The sequence below is a fragment of the Barbus barbus genome, assembly GCF_936440315.1.
Source record: "Barbus barbus genome assembly, chromosome: 42".
NCBI classification, from domain to species: Eukaryota; Metazoa; Chordata; class Actinopteri; order Cypriniformes; family Cyprinidae; genus Barbus; species Barbus barbus.
In genome coordinates, this window is record NC_136720.1 from 17,918,630 (window position 1) to 17,946,610 (window position 27,981).

General features: G+C 38.2%; 2 protein-coding genes across 6 annotated transcripts; both read left to right on the top strand.

Moving 5' to 3' along the window:
- Nucleotides 1-377: 377 nt before the first annotated feature.
- Nucleotides 378-10,909, top strand: LOC306861336 (inner nuclear membrane protein Man1-like). Of its 2 annotated transcripts, XM_079403546.1 has the most exons (13): nucleotides 404-1,696; nucleotides 5,005-5,045; nucleotides 5,167-5,236; nucleotides 5,341-5,417; nucleotides 5,585-5,664; nucleotides 5,780-5,925; nucleotides 6,014-6,115; nucleotides 6,212-6,314; nucleotides 6,433-6,611; nucleotides 8,112-8,193; nucleotides 8,324-8,429; nucleotides 9,226-9,304; nucleotides 9,386-10,909. In XM_079403546.1, the coding sequence occupies exons 1-13, from the start codon at nucleotides 418-420 to the stop codon at nucleotides 9,547-9,549; spliced, it is 2,508 nt and encodes an 835-aa protein (XP_079259672.1). In that variant the 5' UTR covers nucleotides 404-417; the 3' UTR covers nucleotides 9,550-10,909. The 2 variants fall into 2 exon arrangements, with proteins under 2 accessions (XP_079259673.1, XP_079259672.1); XM_079403547.1 differs by lacking the exon at nucleotides 9,226-9,304 and having other exon boundaries at nucleotides 378-1,696.
- Nucleotides 10,910-12,028: 1,119 nt separating this feature from the next.
- LOC306861700 (methionine-R-sulfoxide reductase B3, mitochondrial-like) lies at nucleotides 12,029-27,391 on the top strand. Of its 4 annotated transcripts, XM_079404109.1 has the most exons (8): nucleotides 12,042-12,159; nucleotides 14,346-14,724; nucleotides 15,872-16,028; nucleotides 18,570-18,678; nucleotides 21,498-21,575; nucleotides 21,674-21,702; nucleotides 25,976-26,073; nucleotides 26,167-27,391. In XM_079404109.1, exons 3-8 carry the CDS (start codon nucleotides 15,953-15,955, stop codon nucleotides 26,338-26,340), a joined length of 564 nt encoding a protein of 187 aa, XP_079260235.1. In that variant the 5' UTR covers nucleotides 12,042-12,159; nucleotides 14,346-14,724; nucleotides 15,872-15,952; the 3' UTR covers nucleotides 26,341-27,391. The 4 variants fall into 4 exon arrangements, with proteins under 4 accessions (XP_079260232.1, XP_079260234.1, XP_079260235.1 ...); XM_079404106.1 differs by lacking the exon at nucleotides 15,872-16,028 and having other exon boundaries at nucleotides 12,029-12,159; XM_079404108.1 differs by lacking the exon at nucleotides 14,346-14,724 and having other exon boundaries at nucleotides 12,029-12,159.
- The last annotated feature ends 590 nt before the right edge of the window (nucleotides 27,392-27,981 follow it).

The following is a 27,981-nucleotide window of genomic DNA, read 5'->3' on the forward strand; positions in this document are numbered from 1 at the left end:
AATATAAAATGGATGAAGATGATGATGATTATAAAAGTTATGTTCCATATTATCACATCGGAACTCCTTCATGAGTGGAAAAGTATGTTAGAAAAAAAATAGTTTCTATCCAAGCACATCATTTCTGAAATAAAGAGGTGTCTTATATAATTATGTACATTTATTATTAGAAACCCCGACTTTATGTTATTATTGACTGACATGTGGCAGTTCTTTAAAGAGAAGACTTTTCAAAATGTGTTCCCCTTTTCCGCTCTTTTTCTTGATCGGCATTCATAGCGATGCATAATGTTGTTCATTTAATAATGTAAATGTTATAAAAAGTTTCTCGTTTCGTTCCTTTCAAATTGGCCGTCTGTCCGCTTACTTCTACGTCACTTCCGCCGTGTCTCACTGTGTGCGCTTTTTCGTGCAAAGATGGCGTCTGCGCAGTTAACGGATGAGGAGCTTGTGTCTGAATTAAAACGGCTCCGCTACACCCCGGGCCCGGTGACGGAGAGCACGCGGCCCGTGTACTTGAAGAAACTCAAAAAGCTGCGGGAGGAGCAGCCACAGCCGCGGGGCTCCCGGAGCGGAAAAGGACGCAGCAGCAGCGGGAGTATCAACAGCAACGGCGGTAGCGGCGCTAGCAACAGCAACGCAGCGACGCGAGCTCCGGGACTCAGCGCCAGGCCACCGGACGGTGACGTCACGCGTCTGAGCGCCAGCCGGAGCGAAAAGCGCAGACCCGGAAAGTTCGTGCTGGGCTTCAGCTCGGACGAGTCGGACGCGGAGGCGCCGCAGAAGAAAGGAGGCCCGAATCACGGCGGCAGCAGGAGAGACCGAGGATCCGCGCTGCAGACACCCACCGTCAGGCCTGCGGGAACACCCGCCGCCTCCCTCGGCTTATCCGTGGACAGGAAAAGCATTTCTGCGTCTCCATGGTGTGCAGACCGAGGCAAATCCAACGATTTAGAGGAAACGGAAAGAGACAGTCGGGCTTTGAACGGGAGTAAGGCGTTCTATGAGTCTAACAGTAGTAAGCTAGCCAGGGATTACTCTGATTCAGACGAAGAGGAGGAAGAGGAGGGTGAGCGAGAGCGTGTCCGCGAACGCCGTCTGACTTCCAGACACAGTCCACCCGCCTCCTTTTCTTCCCCGTACCGGAGCGTCTGGAGCGCGGGGAAAACGTTGCATGATACTCCTGACTTAAGTCTAGATATGCTCGGGCAACAAGATGAGAAGAAACCGAGGGAGTTCAGCGGAAGCTACGTGAGCCGCAGCTACCAGACACTCTCCGGGATTGACGACGGGGATGATACAAGTAGTGACGGTGGTATGCCATCCGGTTCTTTTACTAAGAACCACCTCGACAACGGAGACGGCGAGTCCCTCTGCAGCAGTGGTCGGTTCAGTATCGGGCTCAGACCGCGCTTTCCCTCCTACACAGCGACCTACCGAGCGAACCACTCGAACCACACCGGTTCCAACCACTCCTACAGCCATGCCTCAGCCCTCAAGCCCAAGCAGCACACCGCGGTCCCCGAGGACGAGCTCCTGCAGCAGTTTAAACGTGAGGAGGTGTCCGCCACCGGCGGCTTCAGCGCTCACTACCTGTCCATGTTCCTCCTGACAGCCGCCTGCCTGTTCTTCGTCCTGCTGGGCCTCATGTACCTACGGATGAGGGGCTCCAGCTCCTCCGAGGGGGATGCAGGCAGTAAGTATGAAGTGGTGGCATGTGTCTCAAAACCAAGTCGGATGTATCCCTAAGCAACATTTTGGGGTGGTTTACAAGCATTACTATCAGAAAGTCCTGTTTTATTATTTAGCATGTATAAAAGTACTGAATGTTGATAAGTACTATATTCATGTAGGATGATATTTACATTGTACACCGTACAGTTCCTGGTGTTAAATCAACACTGCTCGGTGTACATATGGGAACCAGGGAGCATATGTACACGGCCAGTGTTGATTTAACACCAGGAAATTTACTGTGTACCTCATCCATAAAACTTGATATTACCATGGTAAATTGATAGTGTTTAGATGCTACTGATTAAATACCATAGCAAATGATTGTATTACTTCCACCCAGTTTACAAGAAGAATACCATTGTGCTTCCATGGAACATACAAAAAAAAAAGTCCAAAAATCATATCACCATCATCCTGTCCAAAAAAACATGGTTGTGCTATGGTACAGTGATGTACCAGATTTTAATACTATGGTACTTGGGATGCTAATGTTTACAGTATTCATATCAATGATATTTACGGTGTACCCCCAGTCTCAAAAAACGTTTAATGCCATGAGACATTTACAGAAGTGGCATTACAATGGTGTATGTCCAATGGTAGTACCATGGTGCTTTGATACATAGAATGATTGTCAAGTGAATACTATGGTATATTTATGTAGAAATCATTCTTTGAGAGATTATGATAAGTGCTATTTATAGTGGTACATCCCTTAAAAGATTGTCTGTACACTGTGATTTAGTATGTGGGATATATGGCAAATGTCAAATTAATTTGTATTGATTTACTAAGCAAAATCACAGTGTGTTTTAACAAATTACACATTTAATGCTTTAGAAAGTTCCTCAGTTTTTCTAATTGTTTCTTTAACCCCATGCGTCAAACATGAGTAATTCACACAAAACTTATCACCCCAGACTATTTGCACCTTCTTAGACAGGAAATGGACTATGCTGCTAGTGCTTTATGGTACAGAGAGGTATTTGCATTAGAAATGTGTGTGTGCTCCATGATATGTGAAATGACTGTTCCAGCACTGGTGGATTTCAGGTAGCTCATCGCACTAAGGAGCCTTATCTTATTATTATTTTTTTTCTTACTGGAAGTGAGTTTGTGCTGAATTTAAAAATAAATAAATATGAATACATATGAATTTATATACATTTTTTTGATCTGCTAAATATTGCCTTTTTTGTAGACTAAAACTAGTCTGCAACCCATAATGTACCTGATATGTACTTCAGACTAGTTAAAATGTTGATGTAAATGATTCATTTGTTAATTGAGAATTTAGATTATTCTTCAAAAAATAATTTAAACATTATTTTTAAGAATTACAATGATTTTATTTAATATTTATGTTGTAAGTTTTGTGCTTAAAATAATTTCTCAAAATAAATTAAATGGAATTATTTAAAATACTCAGGAATTATAAATGATTGGAAAAGTCATGGAAATTCACTCTTGAAAAGTGTGGGAACCCTCTGAGTGTCTGTTATTTGATAATAATCATGGCCAGTCTGCTAGTCCCCACATTTTGACATGTTGACATCCTTTATGGTCGTAATGTGATAGCCAGCATTAATCTTTTGATGCATTTTCCCAGATGAGAGAAAGTCTGTTCTTGGATGTGCATGCAATGCCACTCAGTTTAAATAGCTTGAGTACCATCAGAGTAAAGTGCTCTGGAGGCAGAGACGGCTCTTGAGAGGAAGCCGACTGATGAAGTACTATGTATATTTGTGGCATGGCCGGTCTCTCAGGGAGGGAGCTTTGACTGGAGAGCGTGCTGCAGACATCTAGGTCACAGACAAGCTAAAGCGGCCTAATTGTCTGTCTCTCAGGGGACTCTGGGAGCTTGCGGCCAGCTAGAGTGACTGACTTCTCTCTGGCCGGCTAAATGCCTAATTCTCACTTTGAGTGTGACGCATACAGTATGTGTATCAGATTTTTACTTGCTTAGATTGTTGTTTACAGCTTGTGATTTAGATTGTTGAACAACATTCTATCAATCTACTACAAAACTAATAGTGCTACTAGTATTTCTGCTGTGTACACTACATATGCACAGTATTAAAGTAATCTGTGTACAAGAAATATGTCAGAACATTCAATACAATATCCCACAAAGCAATGCGCTTGACTTGATCTTCCAGTATGACGACTTAGTCATTTAAAACATCCTGACTCATTATTTGATCAAGCTGCAAAAAATGTCAAATGTTCACTTTTGTTTCTTAATTGAGAACTGGATGCTACTTACTGAATTAACTGCAGTGTAACAAGGTCATGTGGCTGAAATGTAGCACAGATCTGTTTGAAATTATTATCATTGTGTAGTATGCTATTTTTTTAATAGTATGCAAGTATCCAATTCTGAGCAAGTTTAGTTCTATGATGTGTCTATTTTAGTAGGTTTTAAGAACTTATCAGAGAAACAAGTGCTACTTCAAATTTTGTGCACTGTTTATTATAAAGATGGTTATAATGTTAATTTATAAAAGAATATAACCCATGCGGGATAGATTTAAAGTCTTTACAATGACACGCACTGTATAAAGGTCCTAGATCTCACAATTGGCAACTTTTAAAACTGTTTTATGGCGTTTTCTTTACTGAGATTAGTTTCGTTAAAGATGTTTTGTGAGCTGAACAATTATGTTGTTAAACAACAGTATAGGCCGTTGAACTGTACATTTATTTCATTCATGTTGAATGAAATGTTTTCATTCATGTCAAAAATTAACGCTGACTTAAGGTCTGTAGGCCACTTTTGGCCATGTATTTGAGTGGTTTTACCACGGTTAAGAAGGTTTAAGCCACTTACATCTATAGCTCAACCAAAAAAACAGCAAAATGGGATCTCATCACCTGAAATCTAGGCCAGACTTGGTCTTGAAACTTAAAAGCAAATGTTTTTCCAGAGTATATGGCTTCCTCTCAGAGATTGATGTATTAAATGGCTTGTAACATCAGACGGCTCACGTCTGATAAGCCAGGCCAATGCAGTCTATGATTGAGACACGCAGGGTAGTTGCTGTGCTAAATCTGGGCCCGGGCCAGAGTGAGGACAGAAGTACAATGTTCAGACAATGACTCAAGTGTGAGACGACGAGAGGCTCTCGCTTGTAGTCACACCCTCAAGTGTGAGACGATGAGCAGCCCTCCTCCACAGCATAGTTGGGAAATACCATCCAGTCATATTAAAATTTTGTCTAGTGCTGAGTAATGTCATTTGTCAACTTACTTTTCTCTCTTTTTCAGTCATACTTCACCCATTCGGACCAGAGTTTGATCTGCAGTATGTAAGTATCTGCTCACCTGTGTCCCATGTTTTAAACTCTTAGTCAAGCAAATTCCCTTTTCCACCAAAAAGCACACTCCCTCCCATGCACTCTCAACAATTACTTGCATTGACTTGAACAGGACGTCAAAGACCGAGACCTCATCCTTAGCCTGCTCCTGTCTCTACATGAGCACCTGGCCAATGTCGCAGGTGAGCATGTAGATACAACTTAAATATATTTGTACATACTCCTCTTAAATATATTTTTGTTTTAATATATGCAGCATTAAAAAATGCAACCGTTTGCCTTTCAGGAGAACATGATTGTGGAGACCTTAAAAATCCTTTAAACAGAAGTGTCTCTTTTAGTGATGCCTCTACGTACCTCAAGGTTTGTTTTATTTATTGAAGGGTTTGATCTCCATTTTCTGTTAGTCAAATTGCATTGTTTCTTTAATTGACAAAGACCGTTTGTCATATTTCATTGTATAATCTGGGAAATAGTAACTCTACCAATATGAAAATGCACAACATAATAAAGCATCTTTCTCTTTCAAGCTCCAAAATGAAGCCTATGAAAACTTGATTGAAACGTCTTTAGAGTGGGTCATGAAAACCAAAGATGTTGTCGGTATAAGGTACCTGATGTCTGTCTGTCTGTAGATATATCAAGGTGTAACATTCACACCTTTAGTATCGCTCTGTGTGTGCCGTTTTCCTGTGTTCATTGGGGGTGTGTTGGTTTCTTGGCAGGTTGATTGGTGCCGACCCTGCTCAACCCATAGAGGACATATCGGAAATCTCACGACTGGAGTCCATCCACCCCCGCATGTCCTTCTTCTGTCGCCTCAGACGCGCCTTCTTCACTGTGATCCACAGAGTTCTCTTCGTCCTTGCAGGTTGGCTTCTACTTTCTGTAGAAGTTGGTGCTTTCTGCACGGGGAAGATCTAAGTGTTTTCACTAACCTTTCCTGCATTTCTCTGTAGGCATCGGTGTAGTTTTGGGTTTGGTGTATTACATGAAATATAGATGGCGCAAAGAAGAGGAGGAAACTAGACAGATGTATGACATGGTGGAGAGGATCATCAGTAAGACTGTCTCATCGTTAGGCTATATTTTTAGCACAGAAATTACACACTGCAGGTGTAAAGCATCTTAAACACCTGTGCTTTGTGTTTTCACAGATGTAATTAGAAGCCATAATGAAGCCTGTAAGGAGAATAAGGACTTGCAGCAGTATTTGCCTATCCCTCACGTCCGTGACTCTCTTGTCCAGCCTCAAGAGAGGTATTGTGTCTTTGCAGTGCAAATTTGGTTTCAGCTCGTTTTGCATTTTTGGATGAAACACCCTCTTTTCGTGCTGCAATGTATTCTGAAGAGTATGTGTATCGTGTCATTCTCTCAGAAAGAAGATGAAGAAGGTGTGGGACAGAGCCGTTGCATTCCTCTCAGCTAATGAGTCCCGCATCCGGACAGAAACGCAGAGGATTGGAGGAGCGGACTTCATGGTGTGGCGGTGGCTTCAGCCCTCAATGTCACCTGATAAGATGTCCAGCATGCCCTCCAAAGTGTGGCAAGGCCAAGGTAAGATTTTCTTCATATGGAGTCAACCATCTGCATTTTAAGGTCAAACTTGTGCCTTTTTTGGATTAATACATGGCCATAAGTATGTCCTCTTGTCCAACCCTATTGAGAAAGGGTATCTCAGGAACCGCACTCCAGTGGTTTGAGTCTTACCTCTTTGATAGGTCCTTCAAAGTGTCTTGGAGAGGTGAGGTATCCAAGTCGCAACATCTAGCTACTGGGGTGCCTCAGGGCTCAGTTCTTGGACCACTTCTCTTTTCTGTCTACATGGCATCACTAGGTTCTGTCATTCAGAAACATGTCTTTTCATATCACTGCTATGCTGCTGACACTCAACTCTACCTCTCATTCCATCCTGATGATCCGACGATAGCTGCTCGCATCTCAGCGTGTCTAACAGACATTTCTTGCTGGATGATGGACCATCACCTTCCACTCAACCTAGCTAAGACAGAACTGCTTGTAGTTTCAGCTAACCCATCGCTTCATCACAATCTCACCTTCCAGTTAGTCTCATCTACCATTACTCCTTCAAAAACAGCCAGAAACCTTGGAGTTGTGATTGATGATAAGCTGAATTTCTCAGACCACATTGCTAAAACTGCCCGGTCCTGCAGATTTGCATTATACAATATTAAGAAGATCAGGCCCTTTCTCTCGGAACATGCAACACAACTCCTTGTTCAGGCTCTTGTTCTGTCCAGACTTGACTATTGCAATGCTCTCTTGGCAGGTCTTCCAGCCAATTCTATTAAACCTCTACAATTAATCCAAAATGCCGCTGCAAGATTAATCTTTAATGAGCCGAAAAGAATGCACGTCACGCCTCTGTTCATCAATTTGCACTGGCTACCAATAGCTGCTCGCATTAAATTCAAGGCATTAATGTTTGCCTTCAGAACCACCACTGGCTCTGCACCCCTTTTACCTAAATTCATTACTTCAGACTTATGTGCACTCTAGAAGCTTGCGTTCTTCAAGTGAACGATGCACTATTGTGCCATCCCAAAGACAAAACACTTTCACAGACTTTTTCATTAACTGTTCCCATCTGGTGGAATGACCTGCCCAACTCAATCCGAGCAGCCGAATCCTTACCCATCTTCAAAAAACGTTCATCTGTTCCATCTTTACTTGACCCTCTAACCCTAGCACTCTCTATTCTAATTTTATTTTATCTATATGTCTTTTTATTTAAAAAAAATAAATAATAATAATTATCTGTACTGCGTTAGGCTAACCAAGACTTGTAATAGCAATTGCACGTTGTTGCTTTTGTTTGCTGCTTATGTCCTCATTTGTAAGTCGCTTTGGATAAAAGCGTCTGCTAAATGACTAAATAAATAAGTATGTGGACACTCCTTCTGATTAACTTGTTTGGAGGACTAACTTCCTGTTAATGCAAATGTAACTGATTGTAAACATTCAACACACATTCTACATTCTTTTGGACATCTAGAGTATGTTCATGTACCTAAAGTGGCTTGTTTTGTTCTTCAGCATTTCCGTTGGACCGAAGAAATTCACCACCAAACAGCTTAACGCCATGCTTGAAGATTCGCAACATGTTTGATCCTATCATGTAAGTTTCTCAAGGACTTGCATGTGACCTCACAAGTAAAATGAATTTACTTGCATAATTTTATGTAGTTTTGCGTGATAATGTTTTAGAGAAATGTAGTCTCACTGCTCAGTATTTCCCTCTTGGACAGGGAAGTGGGGGAAAACTGGCACCTCGCCATTCAAGAAGCCATTTTGGAGAAGTGCAGTGATAACGATGGAATCGTTCACATAGCTGTTGACAAAAACTCAAGAGAGGTGAGTGTCCTGTGTGATTCATTACAAAATATACAGCCTGGGTTTATATGTTCTTGTCCAAAAGCTAATGAGTTGCCTGCTACCTTCAAAAGCAGTATCCCAGCCATCATGCACCCTCATAAGTGGCCAATTTGTAACACTACAACAACTTGCAACAACAACTCACACCACACAAATTGACTTGACTCAGTTTATTCCAATGGAGTCTGATGTTAGCATATTGTAAGAAGCATAAAATGCATAGAACAGTTGATTTTTAATGTGTGGTGTTATTTTTAGCAAAACTATTCTTTATGCCATTTGAGTTGTTTTGGTTGATTCCAATGGAGTTTCATGTTAGCAGCTGCTAAACTTACAGGTGATAGATGTTATAATAAGCGTAAATGGGACATACAAATATTGGGTAAAATAAGCTATCTTTAAGTACTCTGAACATTATTTTTCACCATATTGGATTGCTTTCAAGCTGATTGTATAAATTGACTTTACTCAATTGATTTGAATGGAGTTTGATGTTAGCATAATGCTATGCTAATGGATACTACTAGATAATTAGCAAAATGAAATGGGATAAACAAAGAGAAATATTTTTTTATTACACACAACTGTATTTCTTTTTACATCATTCATCATCTCAGGTTTTTTTACTTGATATTTAACAGTGCATTCTGGTATTGCCTTGTTGACAAAGGATATAATGTTGCCTTAGAATTTTGTTTTGTTTTGGAACGGAGTAATATTCCTAGAAGCATTTAATTAATGGGTCGATTTGCTGTATGATTTTGTTCTTATCTAGGGCTGTGTTTATGTGAAGTGCCTTTCAGCAGAGCATTCTGGGAAAGCCTTCAAAGCGCTTCATGGCTCTTGGTTTGATGGTAAACGAACGCTGCATTTATTCTAGATTAATCAGAACTGCGATTTTCAGTCCGTTTAAACCTGTCCTGCCTTTTCTACAGGTAAGCTGGTGACGGTCAAGTATCTACGTCTGGATCGCTACCACCAGCGTTTCCCACAAACCCTGGGCTCCAACACACCCCTCAAGCCCTCCAGCTCCAGCATGAACAGCATGTCTCGCCTGAACCAGCGATCCAGCACATCCAGCTCACTGGGTTTCTCTTGAGGCACATGCTAACGGCCACCACCACCATCCTCTCTGCTCTCTCTTTCGCTAAATATGAGGCTCGCTTCTGCTGCGTCCTCTTTACCAGAGAGAACCGCGTTCAGGAGCTTTTACAGTTGGGTGACCTGGGACGCCCAATCAGTTTTGTCAGCCATATGCAAGCAATGGTGTTTAAACCTGTGAGCTGCTGCTGTTTTTTTTTTTTTCTCTTTTTTTTTCCCTGTCCTTCGGTATCAAGGAAAGCAAGGGAGATGCACACACTGGCGTGAAACCGGTGGAGAGAGATTTGCTCAGTCCGGTGGGAACTTTTAGGAGAGGTGGACGATGCGATCTCTGTCCTCTTCATGTCTGGTGCAAGTGGACAGAAATTTCTGTTTATGTATTTTCTTTGTTTTTGATAAACCGTCTTTATGGATTCAATGACAAAAATGGCTTCCAACTTTAAATCTCACAACACAAATGAGAGTTTTCCGGCCTCTGCTTATTTTTTACGTAACTAATTCCCCTCCTTAATTCCAAGGAGCTCTGTTGGGCTATACATAGCTGCATGTGCTGGTTAAAGTATGCCTATATTTAAGCTTTGAATTGTGTCATATATTGTGGATGTTTATTTCCCTGATGCTGTTTTAGCTGATGTATTCCCTTTATGATGATTATTATTATTATTAATTTTTTTTTCTTTGCCTTTTTTTTGTAGTTTTTAGTCCAAGAACAGCATGCACACACTCTAGAAAGGGGTGCTGTAAATATCTTGTTGAATGGTGGTGGTTGAAATCATCTGTATGAAACTGAAATCGTTATAAGCTCTCGTTTGTTTCTTGCCAACAGAATAACTACACTGCTGCATTCAGAGACGTGTCATGTGGAAAGGGTCTACATGGCTTTGTGAGCGAAACGAACAATTGTGTTCCCCTTCAATGCCATGTTTCTGAACACTAGTCTTAATTGTCACAGCCTGTTATATTCAAGTATATAGTTATTTACTGTTGTTTTGTTTATATTTTGAAAGTTATGCTTTTCCCATTATAATTGGTGCACATGGATGTTTTTTTTTTTTTTTTTTTCACTGGTCACTAGGCAGATTTTTAAATGCCACCCTGTTGCTGTTTTTAATCTTTCCCCGGCCCTTCTAAATTTCCAAAGGAGACGTTTTTGAAAGTTGTTTTCTGACTTTCTTGTACACTTGTGCTACGGCCGCAGCCTGATATGGTGATCTGATTCTAATTTGTATCAGGACACATTCATAAACAGAGCATGTCATGCTGCGGTCATGTCTATTTTGGATCACAGAAAGATTTATCAGCTTTTGTTTAGATGCAGTTTGGGTGGATATGAGGTAAATAAAATGTACTTGTTTATTACTCGTGTTTCTCATTCCTTCACTAGATTCATTACATAATCTACATGAGCTCATTTTAACTTCGCTTTCCCATCTACATTTATATAAAACACTGGAAGTTACTTTTTAGATAATGTTGATATTTTTGATTGTTGAAAACATTTCTAAGAAAAGTTAACTGTTGCCCGCGCCAAATATCTAGGTGAACAATTGAAAACAATGCCGTGGTTTTGAGACTTCAAGTATGTTCTTAGTCTTGGAGATTAAAAATGAGAACCAAGAGATATTTTCGAATCGGTCATGGAATATGTTTTTAAAATGTATAGTTTATATATTAGTAAACATAAATTTTCAGATGCGAAACTGGACATTTCAGTCCTATTTTGCAACAATTATTTGTATTAATTTAGTAATCAGAGAAAACAAAGAAGCTATTCAAAATACACCCATTTTAAACTTTATATTCACTTTAAATAGTTATATAATTTAATTTGCCTGCTTTATTCCCAGTTTCTAACCCATCTAAAGGATCCTAAAGTTAAAGTAAAAATAATAATAAATAGCACCACTAAAATAACCATAGCCTATTAATGTAGAGTTGGACATTTAATGTATTGCTTAACATTCAATGGTAAATTATAAAAAAAAAAAAATGTAATCATTAATCGAAAGCATTTAAAATATGGACTAGGACCATGTTCAGTTCATAAAAATGAACAATAGGATGATTAATACACTTCCCATTCTATGATAAAATTGTTTTAATCTCATTAGTAGGATAATTTTAGTAGTGATACATTTTATTAAAGCCACAGCTTTTCGCATTTCACTAGTTGGCTCAACTTGGCTTATCCCCGACCAGAAGGTACTAGCAGCTTTATTCCGGAGCAGCAATCGGAAGCAGTAGGTTGTGATGATGGGATGCAAAGCCAAATCTAGTGAGGGTTCTCATACGTCTGTTTGGACCCAATAACAACATTAAACATTATGCAAATAATCAGTTGAACCATAACCCATATTTTGGCACAATCTAATGACGTAATTAGTTTACCAAAGCTGCTTCGCGCTGAATAACTATGCGCGCAAATTACGCATTTGCTCATATTTGGAGCTCGTCTGCCCAGCAAGAGGAATTTCCCAGAATGCACTTGTCATTACCTAAGAAGTACACAGTCGTGTCGCCGTTTGACAAATGCTCTGCTCTCACAGCGGCCCCCACTCACTCTCTAGTCTGCTGTACTTCTCGGTTTTAACGCTATTTCTGCTGTCTGGTACGTGTAACTACTTATTATATGTTTGTATTGTTTATTAGGCACTTTTTAAGTGACTTTAATGTAAGCAACAGGGTCTCTATGACAGTATGACTACGCGTTGAATGTGTAACACAACACCGTTATACTTTACTGTCAGTTTAAAATTGACGCAGTTGAAATATATGACATATGTACGCATTTGTTCCATCTGTTTATGCGTTTTTATGCTTATATTTTAATTTAATATGACAGAATATTACGTAAATAGCCGCAGCGAATTTTCCTAGTCTGCTATATGAAGCATATCAGTTACACTTTGTATACTATGTTTATATTATGTATCCTCCCACACGTGATGCCATAGCAGAGAGGAAATATTACGTAACATTTTGTTTAAGCAAGCCACACCCTTACAAAAATGACTGTGCTACCACACTGAATTACCATGAGACTCCATACTTTCAAGTAGGCTATACCATGGTACTTCTATGTAAGTGCAGACCATTAAAAGTCATTAATATTTTATGTCATGTTTATTTAATTGCCTTCTAAAGTACTGACACCTGTCTAATAAACTGTTCAGTCATCTGGTGGAAATGTCCTATTCAATATGTTAAATATCATTCACTGTATCGGTAACAAAACAGCCTTATTACTTAAGGCAGTTTGGGTGTTGCCAAACAAAACGCACAGATCATGTGCCAAAGTTTCACATGCTTGAGATATTCATACACTTCTGATGTGCTTTCATTTGCCAGCATTCACTTAATCATTGTTGTTCACAATGGCCCTGCAACCATCAAAACCATGCAATCATTTACACAGATCTGATCTGCTTTAAAACATTTCAGTTCTCATCTGTCGCTTTATGACCTTATATAGTTATGACTGTCACTATCAAGTATCAAGCATGCTTTTTTTTATAAACTGCATTGAAACTCAGAGCACTTGATATTTTTGGTGAGTAGAGGCTTCAAATGCACTTATTTTGCCTGCTGTGGAGCGCTTGTTCTTTTTGTAGTTTAATAATAGATAAGAGCGGTTTATTGATAGTGATAAGAAGCAGTTGTCGAAATAACATTTGCTTAACGAGCCTCTCTCATCAAGTTCCAGTTAGGCTTTACAGAAATTAATTAAATGAAGATTTGGCTTTCCTTGCATGTGATTAATCAGTGCAACTAAACAGAGTAAAATAAACGAATTTAATAAAATACACATGCAGTAATATTGGAGGAAACTGGAACAAATCATTTAAAGAGAACTTTCTGGAAGGCAAATGATGTAAACGTCAAGCTCTAGACAGAGCTGTAATCGAGCTCTATTTATAGTCCTCTCTGCAAGTGATTCCTGGGTATTTTTAAAACGTGGCCTTGCTTGTTTCTGTATCTGTTCATGTGTTAAAACCACTCGTGCCAGACAGACCAATCCTGGGTGAAGAGTCCCTTGAGTGCCAACAAGTGTCTGAATGCTGTTGCATTCATTTTCTGTAACAATTCTGAATTTTAGATACAAAGCAATCATGGTTGCCTTTAATAATTTTGGTCAGTGGCATAATTTTTACAAAATTGCTGCATAATAATATTATATATCATTATAAATGGAATCTTGTAATATAAAATATTATCAATATATCAGAATGATTTCATATATTTTATATCTTTTTTAAATGTTTTTCTAAATTAAATATATTGTGATTTTTTTTTTTTCCTTTCTTTAGTTTCTTTTATTTATATATATATATATGTATGTATGTATATGTGTGTAATAAAATTGTGCCAAAAGATCAAACCAAGTTTCAAGCAAAATGTCGCACAGAAAATATATTTTACATGGTAAAAAATATTTGTTGAAATATATTGTTGAAAATCAAGACAAAATGTATTTAGACAATTTCTGGTCAAAAGTGGAATATGTTCATAGTTAATGTGATGAACTACAGCTGTGGTTACTCCATGAATTGAGGAGAACTGACTTCATACTAAAAAAAATAGCTGATTAAAAGTAAAAAACAAAAATTGGCTCAAAATGAGACATGAGAGCCAAGCTTGTTTGGTGGCAGATGTTACATATAATGCATATATAAATATTATTATATCATTATTATTCATCCAAACTAAGAATGTGCTAATTGGAAAAATGTTCATATCAAGCTCTTTCTGATGATAATTTGTCATTTGTACTCTTCTCCTGTCTCCTTGTTGCAGTAGATGAAAAGATCTCTCCCGTTTCCTCACACCTGCACGACCACTAGATGGACCTCATTCCTTATAAACTACAGTTTCACCATTGCGCTCAGCAGTGCTCTGTGGCTTTGCCTGTTATTGATTCCATAGTTCAGCTGTAATTTCCCACACTCTTTGGCCTCTAACAGTTTTAAAGCTACCTTTTTCATAGGTCTTTATCTTAAGGCTTGGAGAAGGTCTTAAAAACCTTCCTGCATTCTTCAGCGTGCGCTATAGGCCAGGATGGCTGCCCGTCTTCTCCGATCCATGGCCCCGCACGCATCCATGGCCGTGCTCCAATGCAGTCGTTCCCATAAGTCCGCAAAGCCGCTCTTAGCACTGATTCCACCCAATAAGCTAGGTACTGTAACCAAAGTGGCTAGGATATATAATGTGCGATGTTTAATTAAATGAGAAGCAAACTAGATTGTTGTGTCGTGCATTGGTTTGCAAGTGTTCTTTGTAGTACAGCTGATATAAGCAAAGTTGCTAATGTGTATTAGTATAAATTGAATTATAAGGTTTAGTTTTCTCTTTATGGCCCACAGACACACAACTGACGTGCTACAGCCATAGAAACCGCTGATAAGCTCGGTGTATGGAAGCTGCTTCTTTTTTTTTTTCTTTTTTTATCTGTTTTCTATGCAAAAGGCTTCTGAACTTTTTCTGTGTCTTCTCAAGGCTCTGAATTCTAAAATTAATAACCCAGCTCATTAAACTTGACATAAAATATATGTTGGATTCACTAATGAAGTTCTCTGACCTTTTAATCACTTCTCAAAAATGACAAATAAGCCTGAAATGGGGGAAAAAGTTAATTGCATCTTTTTATCTCACAATTTTGACTTTTTTTTCACCATTCTGAGTTTATATTTAAAAATTCAGATTTTTTTTTTCATAATTCCAAGGAAAACATTCAGAGTTGTGAGATATAAACTGAGAATTGCATGATATTTTGTTATGAAAAAAAATAAAACATTTGAATGGCGAGATGTTAACTTGTAACTAATTAACTAATTCTGATAAAAAAGATGCAGTTACCTTTTAAAAAAAACAAATCTCATGGTGAAAATGGGCTTTCATATGTATTAGACTGTCAGCAATCAAAAATTAAAATAGGCTGCTTTAAGGTTGTTGGCTAAACATTTTATTTATGAGCCCCTGTGCGGTATAATATTAAAACTCAATATGCCACTGTTTGAATATGAAGTTTTTTTTAATATTATACCTTGTGATGTACATTTAACTGTCATTTAAGTAAACATGTCTTAAGGGTTCAAGGTTCTCATTTGAATTGTGGGTAATATGTTTTTACATATTTATCATTCCCGTTCAATTCTGTCTCTTTACACAGTGACGTTAATCAGTCTTTCCCTGCATGAGAAGTGTCAGCCATCCCGTGATAGGCTGCTCTAAGTGTCCATCTCTGTGACTGACATCTGTGTTGACCTATGTTTTTTTCTCCTTCCTCCCCCTCCTCGCCTATGTTTGTCTTTATTATTTTTTAGCCTGAGTGGTAGGAGGGTGTTTTAGCAGGCGGCTCCCGTCTCGCTGCTGTTTCTGCTCTTCCAGCAGCATCGGCCGCAGCCATGTCCGGGTTCAATCTACTGCATCTGGTCAGCCAAGGCCAACCTGTAAAACTCAAGGCCTGCGGGCTCCCCTCAGGTCACCTGGATGCTGTGTGTGTGTGTGCAGTGTGCTTTGCTTTCTCGATGCTTTCATATGTGCGCACACGCGTGTGTGAGCGTTCGGCAAGGGGTGTGTGTGTGTTTGGTTGATGATAAGGTCACTTGTGGAGAAACCAACTTCTGGATTCATCTAAAGGCAGCCTGACATTGAGCTTTATCCTGTATTCTTTACTTTGATCATCTTCACATGGACAGCTCAACAGGTGAATAGATAATGTTTTGATAACTTTTGATAAAATTAAATAGATAAAATCCTAAATAGTAGGCTGCCAGATATCAGGTTTCCCCTGATGCTTGAATTGGTTTTTCTGCATTTGATGACCCCTTGCCTGGAAATGTCACCTTTTGCTTTGCTCTTTTTTTCCCCTCTGATTAGCTCTTCAGTTGCTCATGGAATAACGCCTAACTGACTGTTTTACCGTCTTTTAAGCCTGCATGATCAGTCAAGCTTTAACATGATCTACTAACGATTGTATTTGTATTTGCATTTTCCATTTTAGGAATTTAGATGACACTCACATTTGATACAGGGTGTGTTCTGAGGGAAATTTTCGATCAGTTGTATCTAATTGCATTTTTGTAAAGTAATCATTGGTGCATGTTAACCTTTCATAGGCTTATTAAGACACATCAGTTGATTAATATCATTAACTGGGCGTTTCTGTGTCAAAATAATAAAACCCAACAGGATTTGGATTTCTACAAGGAAATAGTGCTATTATTATTGTAATGTGTATATATTATTATTATTATTATTTAAATTTTTTCAAGATTGATATTATAATTCTCAATTTATCTGAATCTTACATAACCAGTTTATAATTTCCCATTGTAGAAAGAAATACTCAGTGTAGTAACCCTAAAATCTTTATTTAATTATCTGTATAGAGACATACTGTATTTCAGTGCTACTACATGACAGGAACATTAATAGTGTGAAAGTACAAAACCTAAGCAAAATGTTTGAGTAATATTACTACAGCACTGCCTTGCAAGCACTCTCAAAAAGTTTGAAAGCGATGAATTGAGAATAGGTGAGAATAAGCGTGAAAAATGTTTGGGGGAAGACGCGATATTTTTGGTGTGAAGCAAAAGGCCCATGCTAAAAACATATCTTGCTTCCAATTAGGAAATAACTTTCACTTGAGGTTATAGTGGAGGGATGATGGAACAACGTGCTGATTTGTAGCGTGACCTCTCGGTGCACCAAAACTAAATCATTTGCAGGGGGTGACACAGACCGAATTCCTGAATTTCTTTAAATGCCTCCTTAGAGGCTTTTCTTGACAAACCAAGAAATAAAACACTTTTTTCCCCCTTTCTCCCTCCCTCTCTCTCACAGTATAAATAGTGTTCAGAGTCCTCCATACACAAAAAAATAGGAATTCTCTCTCTGTCCCACTAATAGGATCCAGAAGACCCCTCTCACAGAGTCGAAAGTAATATGGTAGAGTCCAGCAGGGAGGCGACCCCCTCCTCTTTGCGCTCTCCTCCCCTCTTCCCCATGTTTGTCAGAAGTAACTTTGTACTCGCTGGACAGAGCAGGGCCCATCAATGGAGCCCATTCACCAGAGGGACCTTTAAAGACCCCATTATTTCCTCCATTCACATGGTTTCAATCTTGTCGAGAGGAATTCTCAAACTGAAGGGAGACCCGCTCTCACCAGAACGCAAGCCGTAAAACTGGCTGAACAATACGGGAGCAGGACAGACCCCACAGGAACACTAGTGAAAAAATCGTTATTAGCAGGAGAAAAGGTGGAAAGGAGGGAGAAAGCACTCTGTAATGGGAAATTGCAGTAGAATTGTATGTAATTTAAAACTGCTGCGTGTCCCGGTGACTAAATGGCGTACAGATGGACATCTGGCCCCCTTTAAAAACATGGCTACAGTGCTTGTCTTCTTCTGAGGACCTTATGGTTGCCAGAGTGGATATTTTGGGCTCACTTCTTGGTTTTATTCTTCTTCCCAGGCTGATGTTTTTAGGTTTGTTATCAGTAGAAGTTGTGTCGCTATTTAATCAATTAGTTTGAAAGCCCTTCTGGTGACAATTACTCACTCCTCAGGTTGACCTCTAGAGGTCAGCATTGTTGTAAAACTAGGGGCCAAGTGTAGCAGTCAAGATCGCTGCCTTCTGTATATACAGCCAACATGAGCGCTCATCTAGAATGTCATAACTCACTGCGTATGTTATGCAGGGAAAATCAAATTTGCCTCGGCGTAATACTTTGGCTGTAGCACATCATTGATGGAGCGTTTGGATTCTGTGTGTGTCACTGACACTGATTTTTCCAGGCAAGAGTCGAGTCAGGAATTAAAGTAGACATCCTTTGTTATCGGCCAAACCAAATCATTTGCAACCAAAGTAACCAGACAAAAGTGCTGACTCCTGCTTGGAAGGAGTTACATAGAAACCTAGATTAGAGAGACAATTGCTTGTTTTTAATAATTCTGTTCTCCTTTTACTTCGTGATTACAAACACTTATGTTTGCCTTACCTCACTTGTCTCTCCTGTAGGAACGTGCCGAAGTAAGAAGACATGGCCAAAGACGTTCCCCGAGGAGGAGCTGAGGAAGCGATTGACCCCCATGCAGTACCATGTTACTCAGCAAAAGGGCACAGAGAGGTGGGTGACCCATCCTAACTAAAAAGACACTTTAAAATACACTTTCAGTCAGAGGTTTGGACACGCTTGAATTAAAAACCAAAAAACTAATGCTTAAGTATTCCAAATTTCCAGATAAATATAAATGATTTATATTACTCAGTAATTTCATTCATTTAAATATATATATGTCTGTGTGTGTGTGTGTGTGTGTGTGTGTCACTTTCACTCTCACAGCACAGAGACAGCACTCATTAAGATAATAAGTTATATTCGCTTTAATTCTGATTCCTGCAAAATATCAGTGCTGGTACTACTAGATCTTAGTGCTGCGTTTGACACTGTCGATCATAACATACTTCTAGAGAGACTGGAAAACTGGGTCAGGCTTTCTGGGATGGCACTCAAATGGTTCAGGTCATACTTAGAAGAGAGAGGTTATTATGTGCGTATAAGAGAGCATAATTCTAAGTGGACGTCCATGACATGTGGAGTCCCACAAGGCTCAATTCAAGTTCAAGTTCAATTCTTGCACCGCTCTTGTTTAGCCTGTATATGCTCCCACTAAGTCAAATAATGAGAAAGAACTAAATTGCCTATCACAGCTATGCTGATGATACCCAGATTTACCTAGCCTTAGCTCCAAATGACTATAGCCCCATTGACTCCCTCTGCCAATGCATTGATGAAATTAACAGTTGGATGTGTCAGAGCTTTCTTCAGTTAAACAAGGATAAAACTGAAGTCATTGAATTTGGAAACAAGGATGAATTTCTCAAGGTGAATGCATACCTTGACTCTAGGGGTCAAAAAACTAAAAATCAAGTCAAAAATCTTGGGGTGATTCTGGAGACAGACCTTAGTTTTAGTAGTCATGTCAAAGCAGTAACTAAATCAGCATACTATCATCTCAAAAACATTGCAAGAATTAGATGTTTTGTTTCCAGTCAAGATTTGGAGAAACTTGTTCATGCCTTTATCACCAGCAGGGTGGATTACTGTAATGGTCTCCTCACCGGCCTTCCAAAGAAGACCATTAGACAGCTGCAGCTCATGCAAAATGCTGCTGCCAGGATTCTGACTAGAACCAGAAAATCTGAGCTTATCACACCAGTCCTCTGGTCCTTACACTGGCTTCCAGTTACATTTAGGATTGATTTTAAAGTACTTTTACTTGTTTATAAGTCACTCAATGGCCTAGGACCTAAATACATTGCTGATATGCTCACTGAATATAAACCGAACAGACCACTCAGATCATTAGGATCGAGTCAGTTATACCAAGGGTTCACACAAAACAAGGGGAGTCCGCTTTTAGCTATTATGCTGCCCGCAGTTGGAACCTGCATCCAGAAGAGATCAGATGTGCTAAAACATTAGCCACATTTATGACTCAAAACTCATCTGTTTAGCTGTGCATTTGTTGAATGAGCACTGTGCTATGTCCGAACTGTATTTTATGTATAATCATTTTCTATTCTTAACTGTTTTAAATTAATTTTAAATTAATTTTTATTATTTTTATTGCTGTTATTATTATTTTTAATGACTATTTCACTTCCTTTTATGTAAAGCACTTTGAATTACCACTGTGTATGAAATGTGCTATATAAACGTGCCTTTCCTTGCCTATGCAAAACTACAATTTAATAAAAATAATTTTATTAAAAACATTTAAAGTTTAAAAACCAAATTAGTAAATAGTTTAAAATGTATTATAAATGTAATATTAACAATAATAATAATAAAATCAAATTTCATATAATTATTATTACTTAAATTTAATTTGTAATGATTTATAAAATAACTTTTAATTCAGTATTTGTTTTTGAAAGGGGTCATTTGTTCTGGATTGTGAAGCAAAAGCAGCCACAAGGTTCAATTTCATATTCCAAATAATTTAAATATATTCCAACAATTTTATATTCTAAAAGGTGAAAAATTATAAAGAATGAGTGGGTGTATCCAAACAGTTGCAATAACAAACAGTGGATGTGGATTTTTCAATTTCAAGCGTCTTGATTTAGCGTCTTGACTGAATATTCCCTGTACAGATTTCTTTATACTTCTCCCCTGAACAACCCAATGCCATGAGATAGATGTTGAGTAGAAGGAGGATAGCGTAGAAGGGAAAACACTGACACTTCCCCTCCGTCGCTCAGTGGTAAAACACATGTGGGGAAAGTATTTATCGGCCCATTGGCAGTAGAAATGTGAAAAATGCCCCTTAGCCTGTGAGAAGAGAGCAAAAAAAGAAACCTGAAAGGTGCATTTTGAGGCCTGTTGCTCTGTTCACCCACAAATCCTCTTCAGTTTATGTAGATTAGAAATGCTTAATCAGCTGCTTCCATTTACACTTTTTTTTTTTTTACATAAACACAAGAGCATGGGAAACTGAAATGCACTTTAAATTAAGCATTAATATGGATTAGCATTTATTGATGAACTTTTATTGAGCTGACCATTATCTTTTATTAAGCTAACAGTATACATAGTTGATCATTTTAATGTATAAAGTCACAGTTTGTATGGCAAGCCGTTTTGACTTTTATTCCTTCTCAGGATAGGAATTCTTGATATCAACAATTCAATTTTTAAAATGCTAATTATTGATATCAGGAATTATATTTCTACTAGTAACAATGGCTATTTTTGATACCAGCAATTACATTTCCACTAGTAATAATGTTAATTCTTGATATCAATAATTGAATTCTTGATATCAACAATTAGCATTTTAACTAGTAAAAACTGAATTGTTGATATCAAGAACTCATATCCTGAGAAGGAATAAAAGTCAAAACGGCTTGCCATACAGTTTGTTGTTTTGTCATCCCTAGTGCTTTCATAGGAAAATACACGGATAACAAAGAGGAAGGAACCTACCACTGTGTCGTTTGCGGTGCCCCTCTTTTCATGTGAGTGTCCATAATGACCCGTCTTTAACATGCCCATTTAGAAATCATCTTTATTTGGTAGTCAATATTTCGTTATTGATGACTTGCTGTGCTTGCAGGTCTGATAAGAAGTTTGACTCTGGATCAGGTATGGTTCTGCACTCACGTATAACAAAAATCAGAATAAAGACAAATGAGTTTATTTTTGTGAAAATGCTTGATTTTTTTTTTTATACTCAGAACTGCTCCAGTACATCTTTTGGTAATTGTGTTTATAATGGTACAAGACTAAGCCTAATTGTTTCTCAATGAGAGAGAAAAAAAAATATATATATATATAAGGCTTATTGCTCCACATTCTTCTCTGGCTCAATAAGGGAGAGTTTGACCTTCTCAACCTCCTTTATGGTTGATTGCCAGGATGAATGTGAATCCAGTCAGCTGCCTAATAGTAGGGCATGAAACTTCACATGCTACTTTATATATGAGTTACAGCACCTACAGCGAACAACACCCTGACTTCAAGATCCTACAAAATATTTAAAATATTTTAATAAGCGCTATCTGTTCTCTTTGAGATTAATGATTGGCTATAAACATTCCGCCACAGTCATCCATAATCTTTTGGGATTCTTAATTTGTGCATATCAAACATGCTTCCTTCACAAATAGAGAACAAGTTTGAGGTTTTTTTTAATCATTAATTTTGTTAATGGCTTACAAAAAAAATTACAAATAATCACTTAAAACAGATTTTGCTTAGAAAAATACAGTGAAGATAGTTTAGAGATGTTAACGTTATATTGACCAACCACAATTTTGGCTAGACAAGGCAAAGTTGTTTTTGCTTTGCTCCTCACTGTTTTTCAGTGTCTTTCACAATGAAAGTTGCATTGATGGTTCAGCTTTTTTAAAAATGCATCTTGCACTTCATCCGTCAGTTTTTAAATGCGAGAATGTGTTATTAATAAAGTATCTTATAGTCACTTTGATTTTAATGCAGATGTGCAAATAAGCATTAAATGAAAATTGTAGTTGTAATAAATTGATAGTTTCCTTGAAGTGCTTCCCATCTTGTTTTTAACATGGCTTCTGTAGTTGCAATGGTATATTTTCTGTTACGAGTTTAAGATATGTGTTAAATGTTTTATGTTTTAAGCTTAAAAAGGCTCTCATCAGCTCAGACTAAGTGACTGTTGAGTTGATGCTGAGTGTATACGATGTAATTGTAATATATCGCAGCAACGGATTGTTGATCCTTTATAGATCTGAGCTCCAAATCACATATTTCTGCAGGGTTCCACATGCTATTTTTATTCACTCTCCAAACAAAGTAAAATATGTATGCAAGAATCCTCTACAGAAAACAGGACGAAATGAGAAACATCTGGGCCCCGTGTTGAAAAATTTTCGCTGGAGTTGAATCTTTACTGTCTTCGACATAGAGCCAAACGGGCTGCATTGCATGCAGGCAACGCTGCAGCCTGGACTCATATAGACTCAATTTCCTGTTTTGTTAGAGTGACGGTACACTGCTCCATTCACTGGGCCGCTTGCCCTGGCGATAAAGCTCCATTAGATATCCGCTGGGATTCTCCCGGTCTGAGTCATAGGATTCCTATATTCCCCCTAGAGCTTCCTGTGTCTGAGTGGAATTTCGTGGCTTTGTAGTTGCAGCCAAGCATCTCCTCCCTAAGAGGGAGGAGAGAGAAGGGTCAGTATAGATGGCGATTGAGGGGTGTTTGAGGGGTTGAGGAGGGAAAGTGTAGAATGAGCGGGTGGATGACTGACTGACTTCTGTTTCTCACCACACGTAGTATCACAACAGTGAACTCACTCCTGCTTCCTGATTATGAAATGTAAAATCATGTAAGAATTACAGAACCTCAGATACTTTGAACTTCTGAGATGGACAACACACACACACAGTGCACATACAGACATCTGTCTCCACATCCCACTGAGAGAAAATGTGGGAAAATGCCTCTCTCACATATGCATCAGTTCCTTTTCATCCCCTTCCTTCCCTTCACCCATCCTTCCCTTCACTCAGCTCACTCAGAATGGTCGATAGTAGAATATAATGTTCTACATGAATGCAGTCATGTTTGGTATCATTTGAATTGTCTCAGGGCGTCTGGTACAATGGTCTCATTCTTACAAGAAGTAAACTAAAAGGTAATACAGATCCTAAGAGTTTAGAGATGTATTGCACACTGTAGAGGGTGGGTCAGTTCCCAGTGCCTTTCATGCAAATTACCTTCTGTCCCAAAAGGTGTTAACTCGACTTGATCAAAGCAAATTCCAAATGTTAGTTCCTTTCTCCATTTCGGGGGATGTTTATCTTGGTCAGAGTACTTAAGGAAATGTGGCAAAAGGATCGGGGCGATTCTGTAGCCAGAAGCCCGTAGTGTGGTGTGTCTCAATACTTCACACTATGTATTTCTATAAAGTCAGGTATGCATCCTTTACTCGTAGATTTATCTTTGAGAATTCAATGTTTTGTATTGATATGATTTGATCTCTTTGAATTGCTGTGGAATTGACATAACACATACAGTATTTACCTGACTGATAATAAATTGTTACATTTGACCTTATTCTGTTTTACTCTGTAATTATTGACTCTAGTAGAATACGTTGTATCCTTGTTAGAGACATGAGCACCCGAATGAACGAGCAATTGACAAGCAATCAATTTGTATTTCAAGCTAAATACGAGGTCATAATAAAATGGAGTCAGATTAGAGTTTGACTTAAATTGAAGAACTTTGCACATTGAAAAGACCGAACACGCAGGAAACCTTCATCCACCATTGGATACCTTCTTTGGGCCAATTGTGTGGACCTTACAATCAGATAGAGTTATCAAGATGTGCTCGCCAATAATTAGAGTCGAAAACTAGAATAAAGGGCATGAAGGAACCTTGGTTGCCAAATCTCCCACACTGGCCCTTAAACAACTCTTTCTGTTAGTTCTCCATTATTATTTAGAACAGAGTAATTGCGGGTACTTAGTAAACCTTAAATTAACTTTCTGAAGGTCTTTGAAATAGTTCTTACATTTGTGGACAGAAAGTGAAATGGCATAGTTAGGTTTTTAATTATATTTTAACACTCATGATGTACCATTCAATACAGATCATTTGCTTTGTACTGGTAAAAAGTTCTTGATTTATTTTTTTGAAAGTTTCTTATGCCCTTTACGTCTGCATTTAAATAATCATAAAAACAGTAATATTGTGAAATATTAATACAATTTAAAATAACCATTTTCTGAAAACTGTTGTGCTGCTCATTGTTTTTATGGAAACATAGATAATTGTTTTTCAGGATTCTGTCATAAATAGAAAGTTCATCAATCAAGTTGATCAAAGTAATGTGCTGAAAAAAAAAACTTACTGAGCCCAAACTTTTCAAATGTAGTGTTTTTCTACCTCTAAATTTCTAATATTCTCTAAATGCCCTAGTATGCATTTTTTTGTTTTCTAGATTTAAAAACGTTCTATTTAGACTTAACATTGCAGTTCTGTTGTTGCAGAACTTCATCTGTAATGTATTGAATAATAATTGGATGCGGTGTACCCTGCAGTGCCAGTAGTCTTGTTCTTCTCGTTCATTTTGCTTTGCAGCGTCTAATTTAATGTCTTTCCCTCTACCAGTAATCAGGAGGTAGTACTTTAAAGTAGGTAGGGGTTTTTGTCAAAAACCTAAACAAATATGCCATCGGAGGCTGTGTAGTAGTATGTTCCCAAGGTTCCTCTTCTTCAAACGTTCCACCTACCCAGAGAGCCATGAGCAGGACCACCCATGAACCAGAACAGCCATTCTTTCCACATGCACCCCTGTTACAGGGTAAAAATTTTCCAGATGAAAGAAACGGGACTGTGAGACAACCCGTAACTCTACCGATAACGCTGACCATTTTCAGTGAGGTTTGTTTCACTTCCTGATCTTATGTTCATTGGGGTAGGTGGATGACCCTGTATATCTGGTTTTGCCACAAATCAAACACTCAAGAATCATGGTGGTGAATTTTGCATCAGCAAATATTCTTGCCATTTTAAAACGGTTTCTTTTCAAACCAAAGGGCAAAGGTTTTCCTACATTCTCCTTTGTTCTTTTCCAAACAATCCTAACCCAATGTGCTTTGCATTCTAAGCATATGCAATGTGTTGCATTAAGGTTACTGATTAGTTTGCATTGCACTGGAGCAAAAGAAGTGAAAGACAAGGATAGAGTGGCAAGAAAATGTGAGGATTCACTCAGAAAGAGCTTCAACATCAGGACAGGCCAGTAAGAGGACAAAACCTTTAAACTTGCACAGCACGAGATGGAAACACACGCTGGAACTGAAGGTTTATAGGCTTGTGGATCACACAAAAATTCACTTAACCCTCAATGTTGTACTGCTTTTACAGGATGGCCGTCCTTTTTTGATATGATCAATAAGGACTCTATAACACTAACTGATGACTTTTCGTATGGGATGCACAGAGTGGAGACAACCTGCAGTCAGGTACAAAACCAGATTTATATATTTTTTTATGCATAGCTATGAAAACAACTTCTTGACTTTTCTTATTTTATTTGATTTTTTTTCTCTCTGTAGTGTGGTGCTCATCTGGGCCACCTTTTTGATGATGGACCTCAACCAACAAAGAAACGCTACTGCATAAACTCCGCTTCTCTCAATTTCCAGGCGAAAAACAGTGCCTCTGAGGAGGTGGGAGCATCTGGAGGAGCAGGTCAATCACCAGCATCTAGTAAGAATGAAGAACTTTAATAGGACTTGAAATAGACCAATCAGATCTCACGCTACTCCAAAGTCACTCCTGAACCATCAATTCCAAATCAAGTGAACCGTGCAATCAGAAAGATATATGCTTAGCAACATTCATCTGAATCATGGGTCCTTCAGGATCAAAATATGCAATATCAATATCCAGTTAACAGATTAGAATGACCTTATGTTTGCTCCTCAACTTCTTTACTTGAATTTTGTGTTATTTGAAGAGCTCAAATCGCTTCAAAGAAATTTGCTCTGCTAAAATGTTTTTTAACTCTTGTTGGAAATTTTCAATTAGGGGCAAAAGAGACTTCATTGGAAATCTGGTATTTTTTATTTGTTTTCATTCAAATTCAAATTTTTACAGATTGAGAATTAAAACAAACAAACAGAGTGACGGGGAAAATGAAAAACACTGTTTCGAGGTCACTAATCAAGTACATTTGTGTCATCAGAGAGTCACGTATTCTGAAGCTCAAGATGATTTTTGAATCATACTCAAATCATGCTTGAGAACATGATAATCATGTTGCTCGCAAAATTGCTGGTGTCATTTAAAGCTAATATTTTCTCATTCTTTCTTCAGTTTTTAATTCTGAATGTTTTTTCTGATAATATAATATGTAATGGAAAAGAAAAATGCATTTTCACTAGTGGTCTCTGACTTTTTGGACCCCATTGTATATTGAAAGTCCAGTGATTGGAAATGAATTATATATGTATACTTTCTCAGAGCGCTGTGTTGTTTTTGAAGTGACATGTGATACAGGGAGGTCAAGAAGTTTGAGGAAAATGCTATGCAAGTGCTCCTGTGAGCAGTAAAATAAGCACCGAGTGGAGAACAAAGCATTCTTTGAAATAAAATGGAACAGATGACAAATGTTTAGTCTGAACACAAATGTAGCCTGACTTTTAAGGGTGCTTTTTTGGTCTCCCTGCTTGCAGTGCCTATTTTTGTCCTGAGTTGTAACGAGTTTTTTTTTCCTGAGATATTGATTTACTTTGATAGAATTTAATTAATATTGACCCATGTGATTAAATGGATGTTAAGAATAATGTGTTGTTGTGAATTTTGTTCACATATTTAGGGGCCTAGCACTGAAGGTGCGATGGCACCTATTGTATCCGATGGCGTTCTTATTATTTACATGTATTTTTGTTTTTCCATATATGAATTGGTTTCATTTCTTCATTTGATTTATATCAAATATTTGTTATTGATCCATTTATTTATTTATAATGCGTTTCAAATTTGGCACGTTGTAGTTGGTCACAAGATGTACGAATTTTCTCAGTCAAAGCTATAATATAACTTCAGAAGACATTAATATAGTACGCTGTTTGTGTGTATGGTGCCTTGCTTTTGTCCTTCAAGCTTGACAGCCCCTGGTCACTATGTTTTGATGAGTTATTACTTTATTTTAATAGTCCACTTTAGCCATTATGCCGACTATAAGTAACTTTGCAACTACATGCCAACTACCAGTCATTAGAGTATTAGTAGACTGTCTGCTTAATATGTTAACACTTTATTTTGATAGTCCGCCAACAGACATTATACTGACTACATGTCCAATTATTCTACTTACCCTAACCTAACAGGCTACTTATGCTCTAAAGTGAGGGTAATGTAGTTGC